The following is an 18,347-nucleotide window of genomic DNA, read 5'->3' on the forward strand; positions in this document are numbered from 1 at the left end:
CAAGGAAATGGTCTTTTTTTTTCTCTCTCTTTTTTTTTTTTTGGTGAATAAAAAGAAGCCCATTCCAAACAACAAAACGTAAAGCTCCTTTATATAGCTAGTTTCTTTACAGGCTGCAGGGAAGCAACTTTGCAGCCTCCTGTTATTTTTCAGCCCTGTAATTCCTAAAATGAGCAGGAAGTGACTCGCCTCTTCCCCTCCAATGAACTTGAATAAACTCCCCCGTTCTTAAATGTGCCCACTGCCCAGACACTAACCACTTGATGGGGTCAGTCATTATCTTTATTTAACCAATATATCCTTTTCCTCTGTGGCTGCAGAATTCAGATAGCCTCATTACTTGAGCTGGAGAGATTAGACACCCAGCACCACAGAAAAGCGAACAAAAAACATACATTAGTGGAATCTCACCCTGATCCAGGTTTTGCATTAGAGATTTATTTTGGGCGTGAATACCCTGTTTGCTAAATATGTTTTTTGAAACTGTTCCCGTTGTTTTGCCTCCGAAAGAAAGGACTCCGTTGTCTGCCTTGACACACTCTTGTCTGGCCTATTCTACATTTACCTACACTGTCATTCCCTGACAAATGCCCCCAAAACTCTTTCACATTCATTTCTCCCTTCCTGAAAACCTTTCTGCAGCTGATGAATGAAGGGTAATAGTGTTGACCCCCAGTGTGAGACGTTTACTTTAAATTCACTGCTCAGTCTTTCAGTAAGTGGAATATAGATTACATTTGCATGTCTCCTGTGTACCCACATAGGCATACATACCAATGTGTAATTCTGGTAGGACTGTTTCCATTTTGTTAAAATTTGTGCTACATTTAAATGGAAACATAGCTGTTTATTTTTTATAACTTTCTTAACAGAGAATCCATACCTATTGTACTGATTTTTTCTTGTCCGAAGGAGACGCACAACTTCTTGCCCTCCGTCTGAGTACAGGTTTTTCCCTTCACTTTTCAGAGTGCTGTTTCAAGACGGGTACAAACTCTTGTTTACGTGGTCTGGTCATATATTCCGGTTTGTTCGAAGCGTACTGAACTCTTAAATAGGTCAAGGACTGTCAAAAGGAAGTCAGTGTTGTCTGTTGTCTGTGTGTGGTTCTGCTTGTGTTTGAAATAAGAAAACCATATGGTGGAAGTCCTGTTTAGTTATTCCTCAGGCAAGTTGCCAAATGACCTTCTCGTTCTCACCCTGCTGAAAAAGGTGCGTCCTCAAATCCTGTTTTGGAAGTTCAGGCACGTTAATCTAGAAACCCTTTTATTAACCTAGTCCCAGTGACTTTTCATTCATCACCAACAGAGTGTGTGGTGCAGAAAAAAAATCCCCTGAGAGACATGCAAAGAGCAGTGAATCATCCGTGATTTTCTCCTTAGAGATGATGAGTGACTCTTTGGAAGACGGCCTATCAATCAGCCAGAGCTTTATGTAATTATAAATGGGCCTGGCTGTGCTGATGCAATACAACAGCATTGTGTCTGTGCTGTAGGACGGATGTGTGTTGTCTTTCACCTTTTGTGTCATTTTCCCCACATTACTTTATCTTAAGGGCCATCGGGTTGTAAATGTAAACAAGGGCATTAGCACAGTGTATTATCTTCTCCTTTTTAAACAGCACATAGCTCATCTGAGGACAGGACACCCTCAGCTGCAAACATTAAGGCCTGTTGACAAATGAAGGGCCAGTGATGGAGTTGGTCTGTGGTGATTGGAACCTGCTGGGTTCTTCTTGTCTCCCTCTCTTTTCTTGTTTAGTTGTTTGAAAAATGAACAAGAAATACAGGGAAGCTCAAAATAGAACTGAACAACATAGGGAAACTATCTAATTACACTTTTATTCTGACAGGTATTGCAATTGTGATTAGATTTGCAATATCATTTTTTTTTTTAAAGCCAAGCATCAGTTCAATACTAACTGTGTAAAATTTAAACCATTACCAACGCAAAGATGCCGGTCCAGAAGGAAGGCAACTCTGTAAAACCATTGACATGACAGTTTCAATTCTGGGTCAGTCCTGCCATGAAATGTACGAGGTGTGGCTGTTAAATACGGAGACTGTCAGTGCACCCCGAACCATGTCTCCATTAGCCAACGGGCGACATAAACAACCCCTCTAAGTTTCTGTCTGCTTGGAATAAATTAAATTTAATTATATTCCAGCATGAGTCTGATTATTTAATAACTACACCATGTTGAATCTAGACATTTACTCTTGTGGTGTGCATAAAGAAAATGCAGTAAAATGTTCACATGGATGGGAGGGGGGCATTTATCGCATCATGTGGCTCTAGTTTTGTACAAAATGCACCAGTGGTGTCTGTTTTAGTCAACAGTCTGTTTTAGTGTAGAGCTACCAGGAATATAAAAAAATATGACAGTAGAAGGCACTGCTACTGCAAATTACGCAAGACAGGAATGCTGATAGGAAACTGTTAAACATGTGTTAACATATTTATGCAGCAGATTAATGCCGCTGTTTATTTTTAACTGACAGCTGCACATCAGAGCTTAAACTTCATACATTTAAACCCGATATTGTATTGAAGTGTGTTTCGATCTGACACTGTCCCATATTGCGGGATGTCACTTTCGTTTTTGGCCAAATCAAAACAAATTATTGTTGTTGACTGAATGTTCTCTGAAATAAATACCAATAAAATAATTATTTTTTTCTAACCTGTGTTCTATTAGCTGCAGTACCAGCAGTGTAAACAAAGCAGTGTGAGACTTGGCAGCAAATCAAGACCCAACATAAAAACTCTTGATCATGTTTATGTGATTTCTGCATCGCTAGCTCAGTATGCGTCGGGTTCCCATGGCAACACAATGCATGCAGTGTGCGATACTGTAACTGCACGGCTTCATTTAGTGGCATTAGTAACAAAGATCAACATTTTTACAGATTTAACACATTCCCTCAGCTGAGAATCTGTATTGTTTATAGAGAATCATCAGAAAACAATTTGGTTAAAGTAAGACGTTTCTTGCAGTCAATCTAAATCCTAAACTCTAAACATAACTTACTCCAGATCAGGTTGACTCTGCACCAGAAGTTACCATGGTGATCTAGCAGGTTAACAGAGAGCTACCCTAGCGACACTGAAAACTGTGACTTTAGGCTCAACATACTTTACTAACCCACTAATCTTGCTTCGTAGTGCAGCCCTCAGAACTGCTCCTTATAGTAAATGTGCTGTCTCTCGCTGTGTAAACAGTAGTTGTGATTTGTGACAGCCAATCAGATCACACTGTGGCCTTGATATTGCTTGAAACCATAGAGTGAGAGAGAGAAGCGGCTGCATCAGAGCCAAAGGAGTGCATTTAACTTATTTTGCAATAATCAAAAAAGTAGTGATATCAATATTATAAAAAAAATGCCAAATACTGTCACTAGTAACCGGTTGGGCCGATAATTGCTAGGTCACTATATAATAACAAACAAAATGTATTTTTATCCTACTGGTTTGTCATTAGGCCTTCGCCCTAAGTCAGCTGGGATAGGCTCCAGCCCCCCCGCGACCCTAGTGAGGATTAAGCGGTGTATAGAAAATGGATGGATGGTTTTTCATCATGCTTTAATACTTTGAGCACTATGTTGTATCATAAAGGTTTTTAAAGTCTTAAGGAACCTTGAGGAACCTGCAGTAAACCAGAAATGGGAAAAAGAGCTGCACGGTCAAACTACAGAACATATTAATGTACATATAAGATCTTAGCACAGAACACATTTATCATAGACAGAAATAAGCAACACAGAAACCTCAGGTGACATACAGGGTATACATGGTGGACCTAGTTACAGTAGAAGGTGAATGCTGCCTTCTTATTTTAGTGATTTAGTGATTCTCCTCTCAGTAGACTCAATGTGACAAACAGATGTAGTGCTTAAAATTGTCCCTGATGCCAGACAGTGCATGAACATACAACAGGTCCTCTCTTTGCTCTTCTTGCAGTGGATCACTGCGATATGCTGAACAGCTGTCCTGAGGATGAACCAATGACGCCCAGTGACGAATGTCTAGATGCCGCCACTGATGAGTCCCTGCTGGAGACCAATCCCATCCAGTCACCGCTACAGGTCTTTGCTGGCATGGGTGGCCTGGCCCTCATCGCTGAGAGGCTGCCTATGCTCTACCCTGATGTCATTCAGCAGGTGAGTGTCAGCCAGTCATAGGCATATGCATGTGCAATCAAAGTAACCGAAGGAATGGGAACATAGATTTATGCAGTCCCACTTTCATGAGTGAACAGAGTTTTCTTTTTTGGAATCCACACAGTCTAATAAGTGTCATGGATAAATTGCTAACTGCTAACCCTCTCAAATCACTCTCTTTTTTTTTACTTCAGCTCCATATGTTGATGAAGACCATGTGATATGGTTGAAAACTTTACAAAATCTAATAACAAACCTTGAGTTTGCTCATTACAAGGTCAAGAATGAAATTTGATGTTTCATTTCGATATTGTATGCTAAAATGTCTCTAAAGGTTGCCAAATGGCTTTCTCTTTGATTAAATGAGGAGCTTTTACTGAGTTCTAGTTCATTTACTGTATGTGTAGAAGCCAGCAGTCTCCCTGAACCTTTACCTCGCTCAACTTTGCCACATCATGACTGTGCAGAATTCCTGCTCTCTTAATTTCACCTGTCAGCATTGTCTTGTACTTCACATCTCTCACCTCTGTTCTCCCAAATGGTCATTCACAGGTCAGCGCCCCAGTGGTGCCCTCCGCCACACAGGAGAAGCCCAAGGATAGTGACCAGTTCGAGTGGGTGACTATTGAGCAGTCGGGCGAGCTGGTATACGAGGCGCCAGAGTCGATCGCTGCTGAGCCACCACCCATCAACAAGCAGCAGTCACAGTCATCCTCATCATCATCGTCCTCAGTGCAGACCATGTCGCCCATCCCTGCCCACTCGCTGGCTGCTTTTGGGCTGTTCTTACGCCTGCCAGGGTATGCTGAGGTGCTGCTGAAGGAGAGGAAGCATGCTCAGTGTCTGCTGCGCCTGGTGCTGGGTGTCACAGATGATGGAGAGGGCAGTAAGTGTGAAAGCACTTCACATCTGGTGTTCACTAAGATCACTGCAGAAATATGACACCTTAATTTTTGAGTAAGCGATGGGTGCCAAAGTTTGCCGTGTTTCCTTAAAATGAAGGACAAATAAATCTAATAAAGTAATATCACTTTTTACTGATGTGGTATTTGTTTACCTGATTTGTGTCAACAAAGAAATGTACATTCAGTAAGTAGACATTACACACTTAATTTTCTTTTTCATGATTTACCTAATGCTGTGGTCTGAAAGTTGTCAATTGTAATAAGAGAACTCTTTCAGCCCTTAGAGGCTATTTTTAGAAAAATGGTGTTTGTTAGTGCTGAAAAAGTTCTATAAATTAAAATTTTATTTTATTTTTTATTTTTAAAGATTTTTTTATCTTCGTGCAGCAGCAGTGTGGTACTATCGTTCTTGTACATATGTATTAGTACATATTTCAGAAAGTCAAACAAATGCCTCAGACACAAAACTGTACAAAATGCTCATAGTTTTGTTATTTAAATGTTTGCTTTGACATTCTCTTAGGTCATATCCTGCAGTCTCCATCAGCCAACGTGTTGCCTACGCTGCCATTCCACGTCCTGCGAGCGTTGTTCAGCAGCACTCCTTTGACCACTGACGACGGCGTACTGCTACGCCGCATGGCTCTGGAGATCGGCGCTATCCACCTCATTCTGGCCTGTCTGTCAGCTCTCAGCCACCATGCCCCTCGCAACCCCAACGCCAGCACCAGTGTCTCCGAGGTAAACCCACACACATACATACACATATTGTGATTGTTCCGTAACTCTCAGCCCAGCTAGTAATGGGCTCTTGGTTGTGCCGAGGAGCGCATCGTTTTTCGTTTTACACAGAATCTGGTGCTAATAGTTTATTTGGGTCCTGTAGAATAAATGATTTCGATAAAGTATCCTGATAAGCTGAGAGTTTGTTGTTTCCCAACAAAACTGCAAGCAACACAAGTAGTTCAAGGACCATCATTTAAAATTAGACGATTATTCGTATTTTTGAGTTCCCTTAAATGAAAAATAGTGTTGTTTTTTTAAAATGAAAAATAACTTGTCGTTCATACGTGTTGGTAGGCTTTGGGGTTTACAGCTTTTATAAGATGGATACATTCAGTTTGGGAGTGATGGCAGGTTCCTGTCCCATTCTTGATGTCCCAGATCATGCCTTAAACCTTCTACCATCCTCCGACTTGACTAAGAAAATGAAAACACAGTGCTGTCAGACTTTGATTTTCTCACTTCCTTTTCCGACCGTTCCAGCTTCACCCCACAGGCTACCCTGTTGTTCTGCCTGAGTGATTGATTGTTGCTAAGGCTGATAAAAACACTACAGAAAAAATAATTGCCATTATTAATGGATTTTTGCCTTGCTGGCATTTACTCAAGGCTTCTTTTGCACCTCCCTTTACATGGTCAACCCTTGACAAACTGCTTAATTGTTCATCTTGAATGATAAGAGGCAAATGGAGCCTCACTGAGAAATGGGGGAGTATCTGAGACAAGTCCTTTGTATTATTGACATCTTCTGAGAGAGACTCAAGGGAAAGAGATTATCTTAAAGTCCCTTTGACAATCCTGCCCATTCATCTTATTGAGAAGAGTTTTATTGAGCTATCTGCAGGGGCGTCAAGAGCACCTAGGTGAAGACAATGTGAAGTATATGGATTTTGAAGGTGAGGTATTAAAAGAACAATACTAAAAACAGAACTGTGATACAGCATAGCAGGTGTAATTCACAGACAATTCTAATTACAATGTAGCATCAGTGGATATCAATCAAAAGAGAGGCTTGAGTGTAATCAAAGTCACATTATGACCTTGAGAAAGACTGGTTTGTGCCAAAGTGGACAACACTCATTATGTTTTGTTGAAAATAATAAAATTTTTACTCTTATTCTAAGAGTTATAGTTGTGATTGTACTTCCCTGTTCCTTGGGCCTCCCAATAGTCTCCATGTTAAATCTGAGGACTCACAAGATTTTTTTGTTCGATGGAAAAGAACAAAAATGTTTTTTTTACTTCTCATATTTAGGATTTTGGCAATCTTTGTGTATTTGTTTGTGAAATACTGAAAGTTTTTCAGGAATCATGCTGAGGTTTCACAGCTTACCACTCAGCCTGTGTTACAAGCAGTATTTAAGTCTAGGTGGTAGAGGACGGACAAAGTAAAGTGGCAACAAAAAGACCAGCAGCTGTTTGTGTACATTAATCAGATACACTGGCTTGACTCAGGCTGCGATGTGAAGCTGCATGAATTTGGAACAGACCTCTGTTAAGTTGGTAGCATGTATTACAACAAGGAATGCTGGAACCAGACCTGTCTTGATTGTTTTGTTATGGTGACGACATATCCAGCTGCCAATGAGCACCCTACCTGCCTCCCCTCCTCCAGTTGTATGTGGATTTATGGAGTAGCCAGACCTGAAAGCAGATCTTGGGGCCGATTACTTGAATGTAAGCCAAAGACTTGTCACTCCGGCGGTGCCTGTCCTTGAGCCCCTTCCGTCCATGTGCTGGGATGTTAGCACAGGTGTGAGATAAGATATAGACACACACCGTATTAAATATGAAAAAGAGGCATGTGCATCTCAGAAAGCATCCGCTCTTGCCTTCAGTGACATTGCTGATTTTCATCTATGTTGACTTCTATGATTCCATATCTTTCCTCCCTGTGCTTATTTCTTAGCATGGTTGAGGTCAGAGCATTGTTTCACCTTTAAAGACAATATTGATAATTTATACACCTAATGCCATAAGAAAACGGTGGTCATGTTCAGCACTGAATATCAATTATCATGACTAAAGGGAAAGAAGGTATGCAGTTAAAATGGAAACATCAATTTGTATAGCATGTATGATTGTATTGTTAATCTTGTGTATGTGTGTGCCTGTGTGTGACTTCTTGTTGTGTGCATGCAGCCACAGATTTCCAGTTGTCATGGTGGGGGGACCAGTGAAGAGCAGCAGCTATACTGGGCTAAAGGAACTGGTTTTGGCACTGGATCTACAGCGTCAGGCTGGGACGTAGAGCAGGCCCTCACCAAACAACGGCTGGAAGAGGAGCATGTCACCTGTCTGCTCCAGGTAACTCTCCTCAGCGTCTTCCCATTTCTAAACCAACAGTTTACAAAAATACTGGCATCAGAAAGGCTTTGCCCCATTTACCACACATCAGCATGGTGTTATGTTTTTGAGGCCATCTGGGATTGACTACGAAAAATGAAAATGCTTTCATTAACCTTGATCCCCAAAAAAACTGAAAACCAGTCAGTATCTGGTGTGACCACCATTTTCCTCATGCAGTGCAAACCATCTCCTTTGTATAGAGTTGATCAGGTTGTTGATTGTGGCCTGTGGAATGTTGGTCCACTCTTCAATGGCTTTCCGAAGTTGCTGGATATTGGCAGAACATGATGTCATATACGCTGATCCAGAGCATCCCAAACATGCCCAATGGGTGACATGTCCGGTGAGCATGCTGGCCTTGCAAGAACTGGGACGTTTTCAGCTTCCAGGAACTGTGTACAGATCCTTGCAACATGGGGCCGTGCATTATCATGCTGCAACATGAGGTGAAGGTTGTGGATGAACGGCACAACAGTGGGCCTCAGGATGTCGTCACAGTATCTCTGTGCATTCACAATGCCATCAATGAAATGAACCTGTGTTTGTTGTCCATAACATATGCCGGCCCATACAATAACCCTACTGCCACCATGGGCCACTCGATTCACAACGCTGACATCAGCAAACTGCTCACCCACACGATGCCATATACGCTGTCTGCCATCTGCCCTGTACAGTGAAAACCAGGATTGATCCTTGAAGAGAACACCTCTCCAAGGTGCCAGATGCCATCAAATGTGAGCATTTGCCCACTCACTTCAGTTACGCGATGAATTGCAGTCAGTTTGAGACCCCGATGAGGACGAGCATGCAGATGAGCTTCCCTGAAATGGTTTCTGACAGTTTGTGCAGAAATTCTTTGGTTATGAAAACCGATTGTTGCAGCAGCTGTCCAGGTGGCTGGTCTCAGACAATCTTGGAGATGAAGATGCTGGATGTGGAGGTCCTGGGCTGGTGTGGTTACACGTGGTCAGCGGTTGTGAGGCTGGTTGGATGTTCTTCCAAATTCTCCGAAGCGCCTTTGGAGACAGCTTATGGTAGAGAAATGAACATTCAATTCACGGGCAACAGCTCTGGTGGACATTCCTGCAGTGCAATCATCATGCTGTCTTGATAGTGATATGCTACACCTGTGAGGTGGATGGATTATCTCAGCAAAGGAGAAGTGCTCACTGACACAGATTTAGCCAAATTTGTGAACAATATTTGAGAGAAATAGGCCTTTTGTGTACATAGAAAAGTCTCAGATATTTGAGTTCAGCTCATGAAAAATGGGAGCAAAAACAAAAGTGTTGCGTTTATATTTTTGTTCAGTGTATGATGGAATAATTGAAAAACGTGTCTTTGTCACAAAAACAATCATTCATTTTGATTCTTTTACAGATTTATTATAAGTGTTCTGGAAAATATCAGCTGGTTCAAAATTATACACTTGAACGATCAGTTTTTGTGGTGTAGAAAGCTGTTTAATCAAGTTTTCTTCGTGCCATGACCTTTTACCTTCTTGTGAGTGATAACAATTGCCTAGAGCTTCTGACTCCTCTGACTACAATTGGAAAGTCTGAGGAATAAATAATTGACCTGAACAAGTCAGGAAAGCCACTTGGAGACATTTCCAAGATGCCTCAGATCTCAACTCAACTGTGCATAATTGTCTTTAAGTATGGAGTGCATGTTACAGTTGCATCACTGCCACGATCAGGAAGAAAATGCAAGCTATCACCTGCTGCTGAGAGACAGCTGGTCTGGATGGTCCAGAGGCAACAAAGACTGGCCTCGCCGGTCAAGGGAAAGGATCGCTCCAGTTTGGCCCTCCTTTAGAACAGGTCACATACAGCATGTACTTGTGTCTTTTTAAGGGAAGTGGACAAGTTTTATTAGTACTCCCCTGATGTCTACATCTTTTTTTGTCCTCCAGGTCTTGGCAAGCTACATTAACCCAGGGGGCTCCAGCAGCTGCCACAGTGCTGATGCCTCTTCCACAGACAGTAGAGCCCACAACAGCTCAGCACTGCCAGCAGTGCTGCAGGAGCTGCTGAGCCAGTCCTGCCTCATCCCCGCCATGTCTTCCTACCTTCGCAACGACTCAGGTAGGCCCCGTGTCTTTATACATAACGGATATGACGCACAAAGGAAAGGATGTAGCCTTGTGACATATAGCAAGGCAGAGAAAGGGAAAGTGGCATGCACATACCAGTTTTTGTAAACCATTTCCTGTGATCTGTCGTTTGTTCAGAGGTTTGTTTGCTCTTTGCCGGTCAAATGACTTGACCCACTGCTATTTGTCAGATCTTTTTTTTTTATTTTTGTCGCTGTGTTCTGATTCATGATGTCAAGTGCTGCCTGCTGGTGGCCTTCGTTGCTTAGATAGGGGGTTTGGATGACTGCAGTCTTTAATCTCAGCTAACTGCAGGCTAGAGTTATTCCTGTGTAGCCACCATCTAGTTCTGAATTACAGGGGAGATTGACTGTGTGTATGTTCTGTGTGTTTTGAAGCATAGGTGTTGGATGGTTGTGGTGTATTTTTGCTATATGAAACAGCAGATGGAGCTGCAGATTCTTGGATTGAAGCTGAGGTGTTCTTATGTCTTACCATTAAATCACATAGAAGTCCCAGTGGTATAGGTTTAATGAGTCCAGGCTTGTCAGAGACACCATCCACTCACAATTTTGTTTTCATACTCAATGAAAAGCCTGGTTCTTTCGCTTTGATTAGTTCTTCTCATGTCTTAGTATTCTTCTAATTAATGTTCAGCAAATTGGATCAAAGTGGATTAAAATATTTCTTCAGAGGGATATAGGAGTTTCTCCTTTTGGATTGGACAAGAGCCTGTCTTCTTTGGTGCAGCATAACATAACACTGGTATGGTGTAACACTACGTTAAGTGGTGTGTAGGTGTAATTGGTTTGGTGCAGCTGAAACCGGCTATATCATGCACATTCTCAGGTAATCCCTGTCACTTCAGTCGGCTTTTCAGTCAGACCTCTGGGTGAGCAATGAGCCTTCAGCAGGACTGTTGGTACGCAGCAGGCTGCACTGCCGTTCAGGTCAGGTCAGTCCATTTCTTATATCCTGTCTTGGTTCCTCGAGGGATTTACTGGTTATTAGTGCTGGACTGACCCTTTGGAGCCTGGATGCAGTCAGGCTTCAAGTAGTTTTATTCACTTGTGCTGTGCTTGACGACCGTTTACACTTAAACCACAGAGTGAGCAAAGTAACAAAAGGCAAACAGCGCTTTAGTTCATTCATAGAAGGACTGAGCCATATGGCCAAGCAAATGCAATCTAACATGTGACAAAAAATATTCTGAAAATACCTAAAGGATCACCTCATGCCTGTTTATTGGTTTATTTCCCACGGTTTTCAATCTCCTCTAATCTCAACAGCGCAGTGTGCTAATTAAGACAGTGAAATGTGGTTGAAAGCTTTTTGAAAAATCTAATAAGTACACCTTCAGTTAAGACTTGTATTAAATCTGGATGACTCAACCTTGTGTCTTTTTTTAGAAGGAAAAAAAAATATGTGTAGGGTCAGTTTCCGTTCACTTCTCTCCCACGTAGTAACCAGCCATTTACAATAGTTATGTAAATTTACATACATACACGTGCAAACTCAAACATGTGCAACCTGCAACAAGTATGCGTGTGTAATTGGCGTAGAATAAATTCTGAGTAAATAATTTGTACAATAACTTATTTGTTTTCATTGCAACAATAGCAATGAGCTTTTCTTCAAGAAAATGAAGTAGTGACGCCGTTGAATGTGCAAAAGATCCTGTAATGTGTGCATAATCCAATACAGTTGTCCTTTAAAGTTTGTAGAGGTTGATGAACAGCAGCAGTAGATTCGGTGTTATAATATTACATTGTATAATACTATGAAGTGTGATATCACTTTCTTTAAACAATTATTATAATATTTCATGGTTCAAGTACCACAAAACCTTCAATTTTTACCAAGAATAAAAAAAAGAAGGTTTCTTCCAAACCTTGAACATTTTTCCTGGCTTTCACCACAGCCCTACTACAGCTGTAGTGAACCAGCGGTGCAATCCTATTGCGACCGTTGACCAGAGAACCAGACAGTCCCAGCTGCTTACGTTCTGTTTGATCAGGCCTGTTTTTCTGTTGAGTTTGGATAGAGCAGATTTCATGCAGTGAGAAACATGTAGATTTTATCATCAGTGGTTCTGCATTTCCTATTTGCATTGTGTGCTGTTGCTTATCAGGCTGGAGCCAGTTACAGCTGAGTGTGTGCCACCTCTTTGTGCCTAATGCTGCTGGGTGTTTTAGTTTGCGCCCTAGTCTCATAATTTAATAAGAGCTGATAAAAAGCATTGTGAGTCTTGTAATTGCTCCTGATTATCTGGTAAATACTTCTGACACTTCATGCATATGTGGGTGTGTGTCTTTGAAATTGTATTACTTTATAGCTTATAGTTTGATTAGGTTTCACAATATGATCTGTTGAAGCATGACGTTTATACTGACACCTTTGCCTTTTAAAATCTATGCATTTACTACCCAATAAAATAACAAATGACAGTGTACTGTGTTAACGAGCCACATCACTAATTGAAGCAGTGGTGCATCAAGTCAAATAGAAGCTGAGGGCTCCTAGACCATCTTCTGCTTGAGAGCTAGCTGTTCAGGAGGTCTAAGCTGTCAATAAATGTTAACAAGAGATGCCTGTAATGAACCACTAGGAGATACGAGAGACCTCCTGCTTCTCCTAATATGTCTCTGCTGTTTATTGCATAGCAAGACAAAAGATGAAGAACATCCAGCAAAGTCTCACCCAGCTAACTGAGCTTGTGCTTATTCAAGTCTGTCTGCTTGGAATCACCTGCATTTGCTGCAGTGTGTACAGTATGTCATACTTTGACATCATGTTGTCCTTGCTTTTAAACACAAGCCCCTTTCAGACATGGGACATGGAACATTGCTGCCTTCATCAATCCATTAAAGAAGTGGTATTCTATCATACAGATATAGGTCACTTTTCTGTGAATGTTTCTCATGGCTGCATTCAGACATTCTGCCACAGTGCCGGAGAGCACCGTGGTACACATGCAGTATTAGTAATACACGTGAGTTTAGTCAATACACCAAGTGATGTATGGTACATGACAATGCACTGACAGACTAAAACTAAACTAAAAATAAATTCATAAAGTGTCCATGTATTAAACAGCCCTGCTTATCTTTGATTTCTTAAACAATAAAACTGGAAGTTTAGGACTCAACCTGAGGATGACCGTGATAGAAATAAAATAAAATAAATAAATAACTGCAGCTGATAAACTGTAACAGCTCACCTGTCTGAGGTGAAAAAAGTACACAGTGCGACTTGCCCTTACATCTTGATGAGCCCTTTCTCCATGTCGGGATAATTGAATTATTACCTAATTAATGAAGTTGCTACTGTTGCTCTGTGCGTAAATGCGAGCAGCTCTTTCTCTTTAGATAAACTAGAAGGTAACAGTCCTAAACAGCTGGAAACTAAACTGTTATTCTGTGTGTAACAGCTCACCTGCTCAATGGCAATAAGCTAAATATCTTTGGGTTGTAGACAAAAAAATTTTAGGATGCCATCTTGGGCTTTAAGAAACAGATTGACATTTTTCTCCTAAATTTTTTTTAAACCAGCTGCGCAGTTAATCAAGAAAATAATTGTCAGACTAAAAGACAGTGAAAATAATCATTAGTTGCAGACTCACAGCGTGTACACAGTTAAGACCATGTGCATTCATCCTTGTTCCAAATGTGTGCACAATTCGTCAGTATGGCTGGAAATAGTAGGTACATTGACAACATTTTGCTGTGTCAAACATGCAAAACTAATAGAAATCTACAATTTGTGAGTTACAACTGTAAGTAAACGTGATCTATCATGTGTTTCAAATATTCCTGATTAGTCAATCAATGGAAAATGAAATAAACATATTTTTTGTTATTGATTAATTGTTCTGTTTTTTATCAGACAAAATTTCCAAATATTCACTGTCTCACAAAATATTCACAAATGCAGTTTTGCTGTGTTTTTCTGTTTCTCTTAATTGTCCACCCCAGACTTACCAAGCTTGGCAGCAAGTAGATTATGCGTGGATGGAGTTACTGCGCTATATTTGTAGGTTTTTTAACACCTTGATCTGTAACAAAATGACTGTTTATTACTTTTAATTACCACATGGATGTTGTTTCATAGTAAAAATGATCATTTGGCTTAAATGGAACATGTGTGTCTGTGAAAAGCCCAAGGAAATGCAAATCTGTGATTTCCATCCCATGAAGATGTTTGCTTGGCTTGGAAATATAATATACCCACACCTCTAAAATATACAAACGTGGTGTCTCAGCATCCTCATCATTATCTCTGCCTGCCTTTCAGAAGCGAGTACACTGTGTTTTATATATCCGCTATAACATCGCTGCATGTTCGTCTCTGCCTCAGATATGTTTTCTTGTGAGGTAGTACCCTGCTGGATCTGTATTTCAGCTTGAGGGTTTACAGCCTTCCATCCTGCTGTTTCTATTGTGTTGAAATTGTACATGGAGTAATCCTAATTTCAGTTTCTACGCTGAACACGGCTTCACATGGCTTCACATATCAAGCATTTACTGAAAGCTTCATCCAAGGCTGTGGAGTCGGTACTTTGTAAAAGCTGACATGCAGTCTCTTAAATCTATAGACAGTATTCATATACATAATACCTGTGCTGTGAGGCAACATGTTGGCAGTTTTGACACATTTGTTTTGACCAATCCCGCTCTTAGAATCTGGTTAGGACTGACTAAAATATCGCGTTCAGTATTCAGAGAGAACATTGTGAAAAAGCCTTTCAGTTAACTCACGTTGTTCTCAATACCAGTGGGTATTTGTACTGCAAAGTAAAACATCTACATTTGTTTAGAGTTCCACTAATCAGTTTTTTATAGCAATGAATTTGATGACTTCTAGTCTGATTCACTGTTAAAACTGATCTGACTAATTACTAAAGTGACACAGACAGGATGCTTTAGTCTCACATATCATGAAGCTGTGCCCCACATCAGTGTGATAGAGATGGAGCACTTAGTTCATCTTAAAATATTCAGCTTTTGTCCCAGGATGGTTAAAAACACAAAGTACACTCTGTGTTTTAGAGATTAAAACTTGTCCTGACTAAACAGTTCAGAAATCTATTTAAAACGTTTGGACAGTTTATTATTTTAAACCTAAAAAAAGCTCACTGAAACCTTTGTTTCACTGAGTTTGTGTCTCCAGGCATGAAATCCTTCAGAAGGCACGTGGCAACAGAGTTCACTGTAAACAGAAAATTTACTAAACGCATCAGTTAAAGAAAAGAGTGAAAATCGGGATTTTAAAAACAGTTAATTGTTACATTTTCAAAATATATTCTTTTTGTCCGTTTGAGCCCTAAATATGAACCATTGTTCTTGGTAAATCTTTGGTGTTCCAGATGGTGTTTGAGCCAGGGCTAATTCATAGGAAGGGCTTATAAATAATGCATTGCTAGTTTACCATGCATACATTTGGAATTGGAGCCTCTGCAGAAGCCTTGGTAGAAACCTAAATGTAGTTGGCGTCGTAACAGCCCATTTGATGACCTTCTGTTTTTCCTAATGTCTTTGGCTTGCATGTAAAAATGTGCATTGGTGTAAATGGGTTTGTAAAATACAATGTATGTGTACAGTCTATAGTTCATATTGATCAGGTTTGCAAAACCCCTTGAAATTGTTTCATTTATCCTGGTTGCTCTTAAACAGCACACAGATCTAGTAAAAGTCCTCAGCAGTAAGCTTTTTGCACAGAAATATTCAGTATGTGAAACTGTTATTAACATTGGCATGGGGATGTGTGTGTGTGAGAAAGAATTTAAGCCCAATCAATCACTAGATGGGCTTAAATAATCAGCAACATCAAAATCATCCCACCTCCCTCAGAGAAATGAATATCCTCCAAACAGTGTTCTGCCTACCATGAAAACCTTTTATTTGCCCCCTTAGTCTTTCCTTGCCCACCAGCAGACACTCCTTTAATTCTCTCTGCTACCCCCACACTCACTGCCCCAGAGCTCCTCAGTCCCGTCAGCCCAGTGCATTGCTCTTCATTAATCATTGGTGTCTTGGCAAAGCCTTTTGGGATACATTACTATTTCCCGCTGTCGTCTGGCTCTCCATCACAGGAAGCTGAGCCATTAGTGAGAGGTAGTACCTTTGAATGTCACCACAATACTAATTTATCCTAATTAAAAACAGAATTTCTGATCTGTCCTTTTTTTTTTTTTTTTTTGGTCATGTTTAGCATTACATCCCTTTCATCTTACACCTCCATTCCCCATTAGACTTGTTCAAGACAGATAAGATTTAGAGATCTCATCGGCTGCAGCAGGTGGTGCCATTAAGGCGATGGCTATTTTGGTCCATCATTCATGTTGAGTAGGTATAAGCATGATGTTAGAGTGTAATCTGAACATGACTTTCCTGTTGGAGGGTGGTCGGTGATGATTCATCACTCCAGACGTAGTGGAGACCATATATAATAGAAGACAGTCCCTACATTTCTCATGTGCTTACAACACATATGAAAAGTGTGTGTCTGCATGATAATGTTTTTTTTTAGTGTAGTCCTCAGAAAGTGTGTGTCCATGGTTTCATTTGCAATTTCACTTCTTTTCGAATACTTTTGACAGAAGTTCTTGACCCTGTGCAAAGAAAAGAAGTTCTATATACAAACTCTTACACACTTACTTCATTTACCACATCATAAGGCATATTATTGGAGTCAGTACAAGGTGAAAGCTAAACAAGCCACCGCGCTACCTTCATTCATTGCTACCCTTTCCCTGTGGATTTGTGAATTTGCAATTTATCTTCACTCACCCATGGAACTGTAGATTTTATTACCACAGGCTTTTCTCCTTACAGCTATTATGAGTGGGCGTTTCCAGATGATGGGCGCAGGGGCTAGTGGTGGGGGGCCGCCACCTGTGGTCATCTTTGTAATTAGCACAGCCATGGTCTGCATCGTCTCCCTGGCTAAAGATATATGGTGGATTGGATTGAAGACAGTTGATCGCACCTTGAACTCCCACATTCACTTGTGCTTCCACACAGCAAGAGTAATCAGTAGTCTGTAAAGCTCAAGCTAGCGACAAGTGAAATTTCCTACATACCACTGTCTTTGGTTCTCATTCAGTTTTTTGGTAGTTACGAGCATGCACCCATAACAATGTTTAGTGAGTCCTTAATATGTTCTCAGTACTGTTTTCATTCCATTCACATGAAGGCATATATCCTGTGATAACAATGTAATTAAATAGCCACTGTAATGTTTTCTCACACTTTCGCTCAAGTATCCTTTGACACACACTCCTTGGTGTTTCACACAGATACAGCTCTAGGCTCTTCTTATCGATAGATCTGTTTTATTTTTCAAATGTACCCTATTGCACAATACATCTAGATTTTATTCAAATATTTATAAAAGATTTTTATTACAGGAAAAGGGTCGCTAACACTACCCTGAAATTAACATGGCCAAATAAATGAAGATAATCTTTCATCCCCATCCCTAGCAGACGTGGACAGAGATGCAGAAAAAGTAGAAGATATGCTCATCTCACAAAACAAAAAGCTACATTATTTAATTACAAGATGGTCTCCTGCTGGAACAGACCAGTTTCTATAAAAATATCTCCTTGTGTTGATTTTCACATTTTGAGGTCTCTTGAAGGAACATTTCTAGAAATCCATCCTCAGCATGATGTTAAGTTGAAGCATGTGTTTTCTTAAAAATGAAGCGTGTTAATGGTTGTGTGATGAGGGCATTTGTAAAACAGAAGGTCTCTCAGGAGAAGACAGTACAGCACAGCCACGTTGTTGGGGAAGGTTACTGTTTGACAAGGGCCCTGAAGACTGATTGGTGGCCAACAGTGTCTCCAGAGTAGTTTCCTCACATACTTTTTACAGGCTCTGCTTTCAATCATGTTGCTTAAAAGCCCTTCTAGGCAAGTAACAATTGCTGTCACACCAATTTTTAAATAAAGTAGAATTAAATGTAAAAAAACAAAAAACAAAAATATTGTTGTTGACCACAGGACTCCATGTTTACAATTAGTCCAACAGTCCAAAAAAATCTGATCAA

The 18,347-nt window shown here is 40.5% G+C and overlaps 1 protein-coding gene across 10 annotated transcripts in view; it reads left to right on the top strand.

Moving 5' to 3' along the window:
* The window catches only part of birc6 (baculoviral IAP repeat containing 6), a 132,122-nt gene that overhangs the window by 68,122 nt on the left and 45,653 nt on the right, over positions 1-18,347 (top strand). For 6 of the 10 annotated variants that reach the window (XM_008306820.1, XM_008306828.1, XM_008306825.1 and 3 more), the window contains exons 60-64: positions 3,937-4,160; positions 4,713-5,046; positions 5,589-5,806; positions 7,991-8,155; positions 10,116-10,287. In XM_008306820.1, coding sequence (XP_008305042.1) covers positions 3,937-4,160; positions 4,713-5,046; positions 5,589-5,806; positions 7,991-8,155; positions 10,116-10,287 — 1,113 coding nt within the window. The remainder of the gene's footprint in view (positions 1-3,936; positions 4,161-4,712; positions 5,047-5,588; positions 5,807-7,990; positions 8,156-10,115; positions 10,288-18,347) is intronic. The other 4 variants (XM_008306824.1, XM_008306826.1, XM_008306829.1 and 1 more) reach the window with 1 other exon arrangement.

The sequence above is a fragment of the Stegastes partitus genome, unplaced genomic scaffold, assembly GCF_000690725.1.
Source record: "Stegastes partitus isolate 25-593 unplaced genomic scaffold, Stegastes_partitus-1.0.2 Scaffold47, whole genome shotgun sequence".
Lineage (NCBI taxonomy): Eukaryota > Metazoa > Chordata > Actinopteri > Pomacentridae > Stegastes > Stegastes partitus.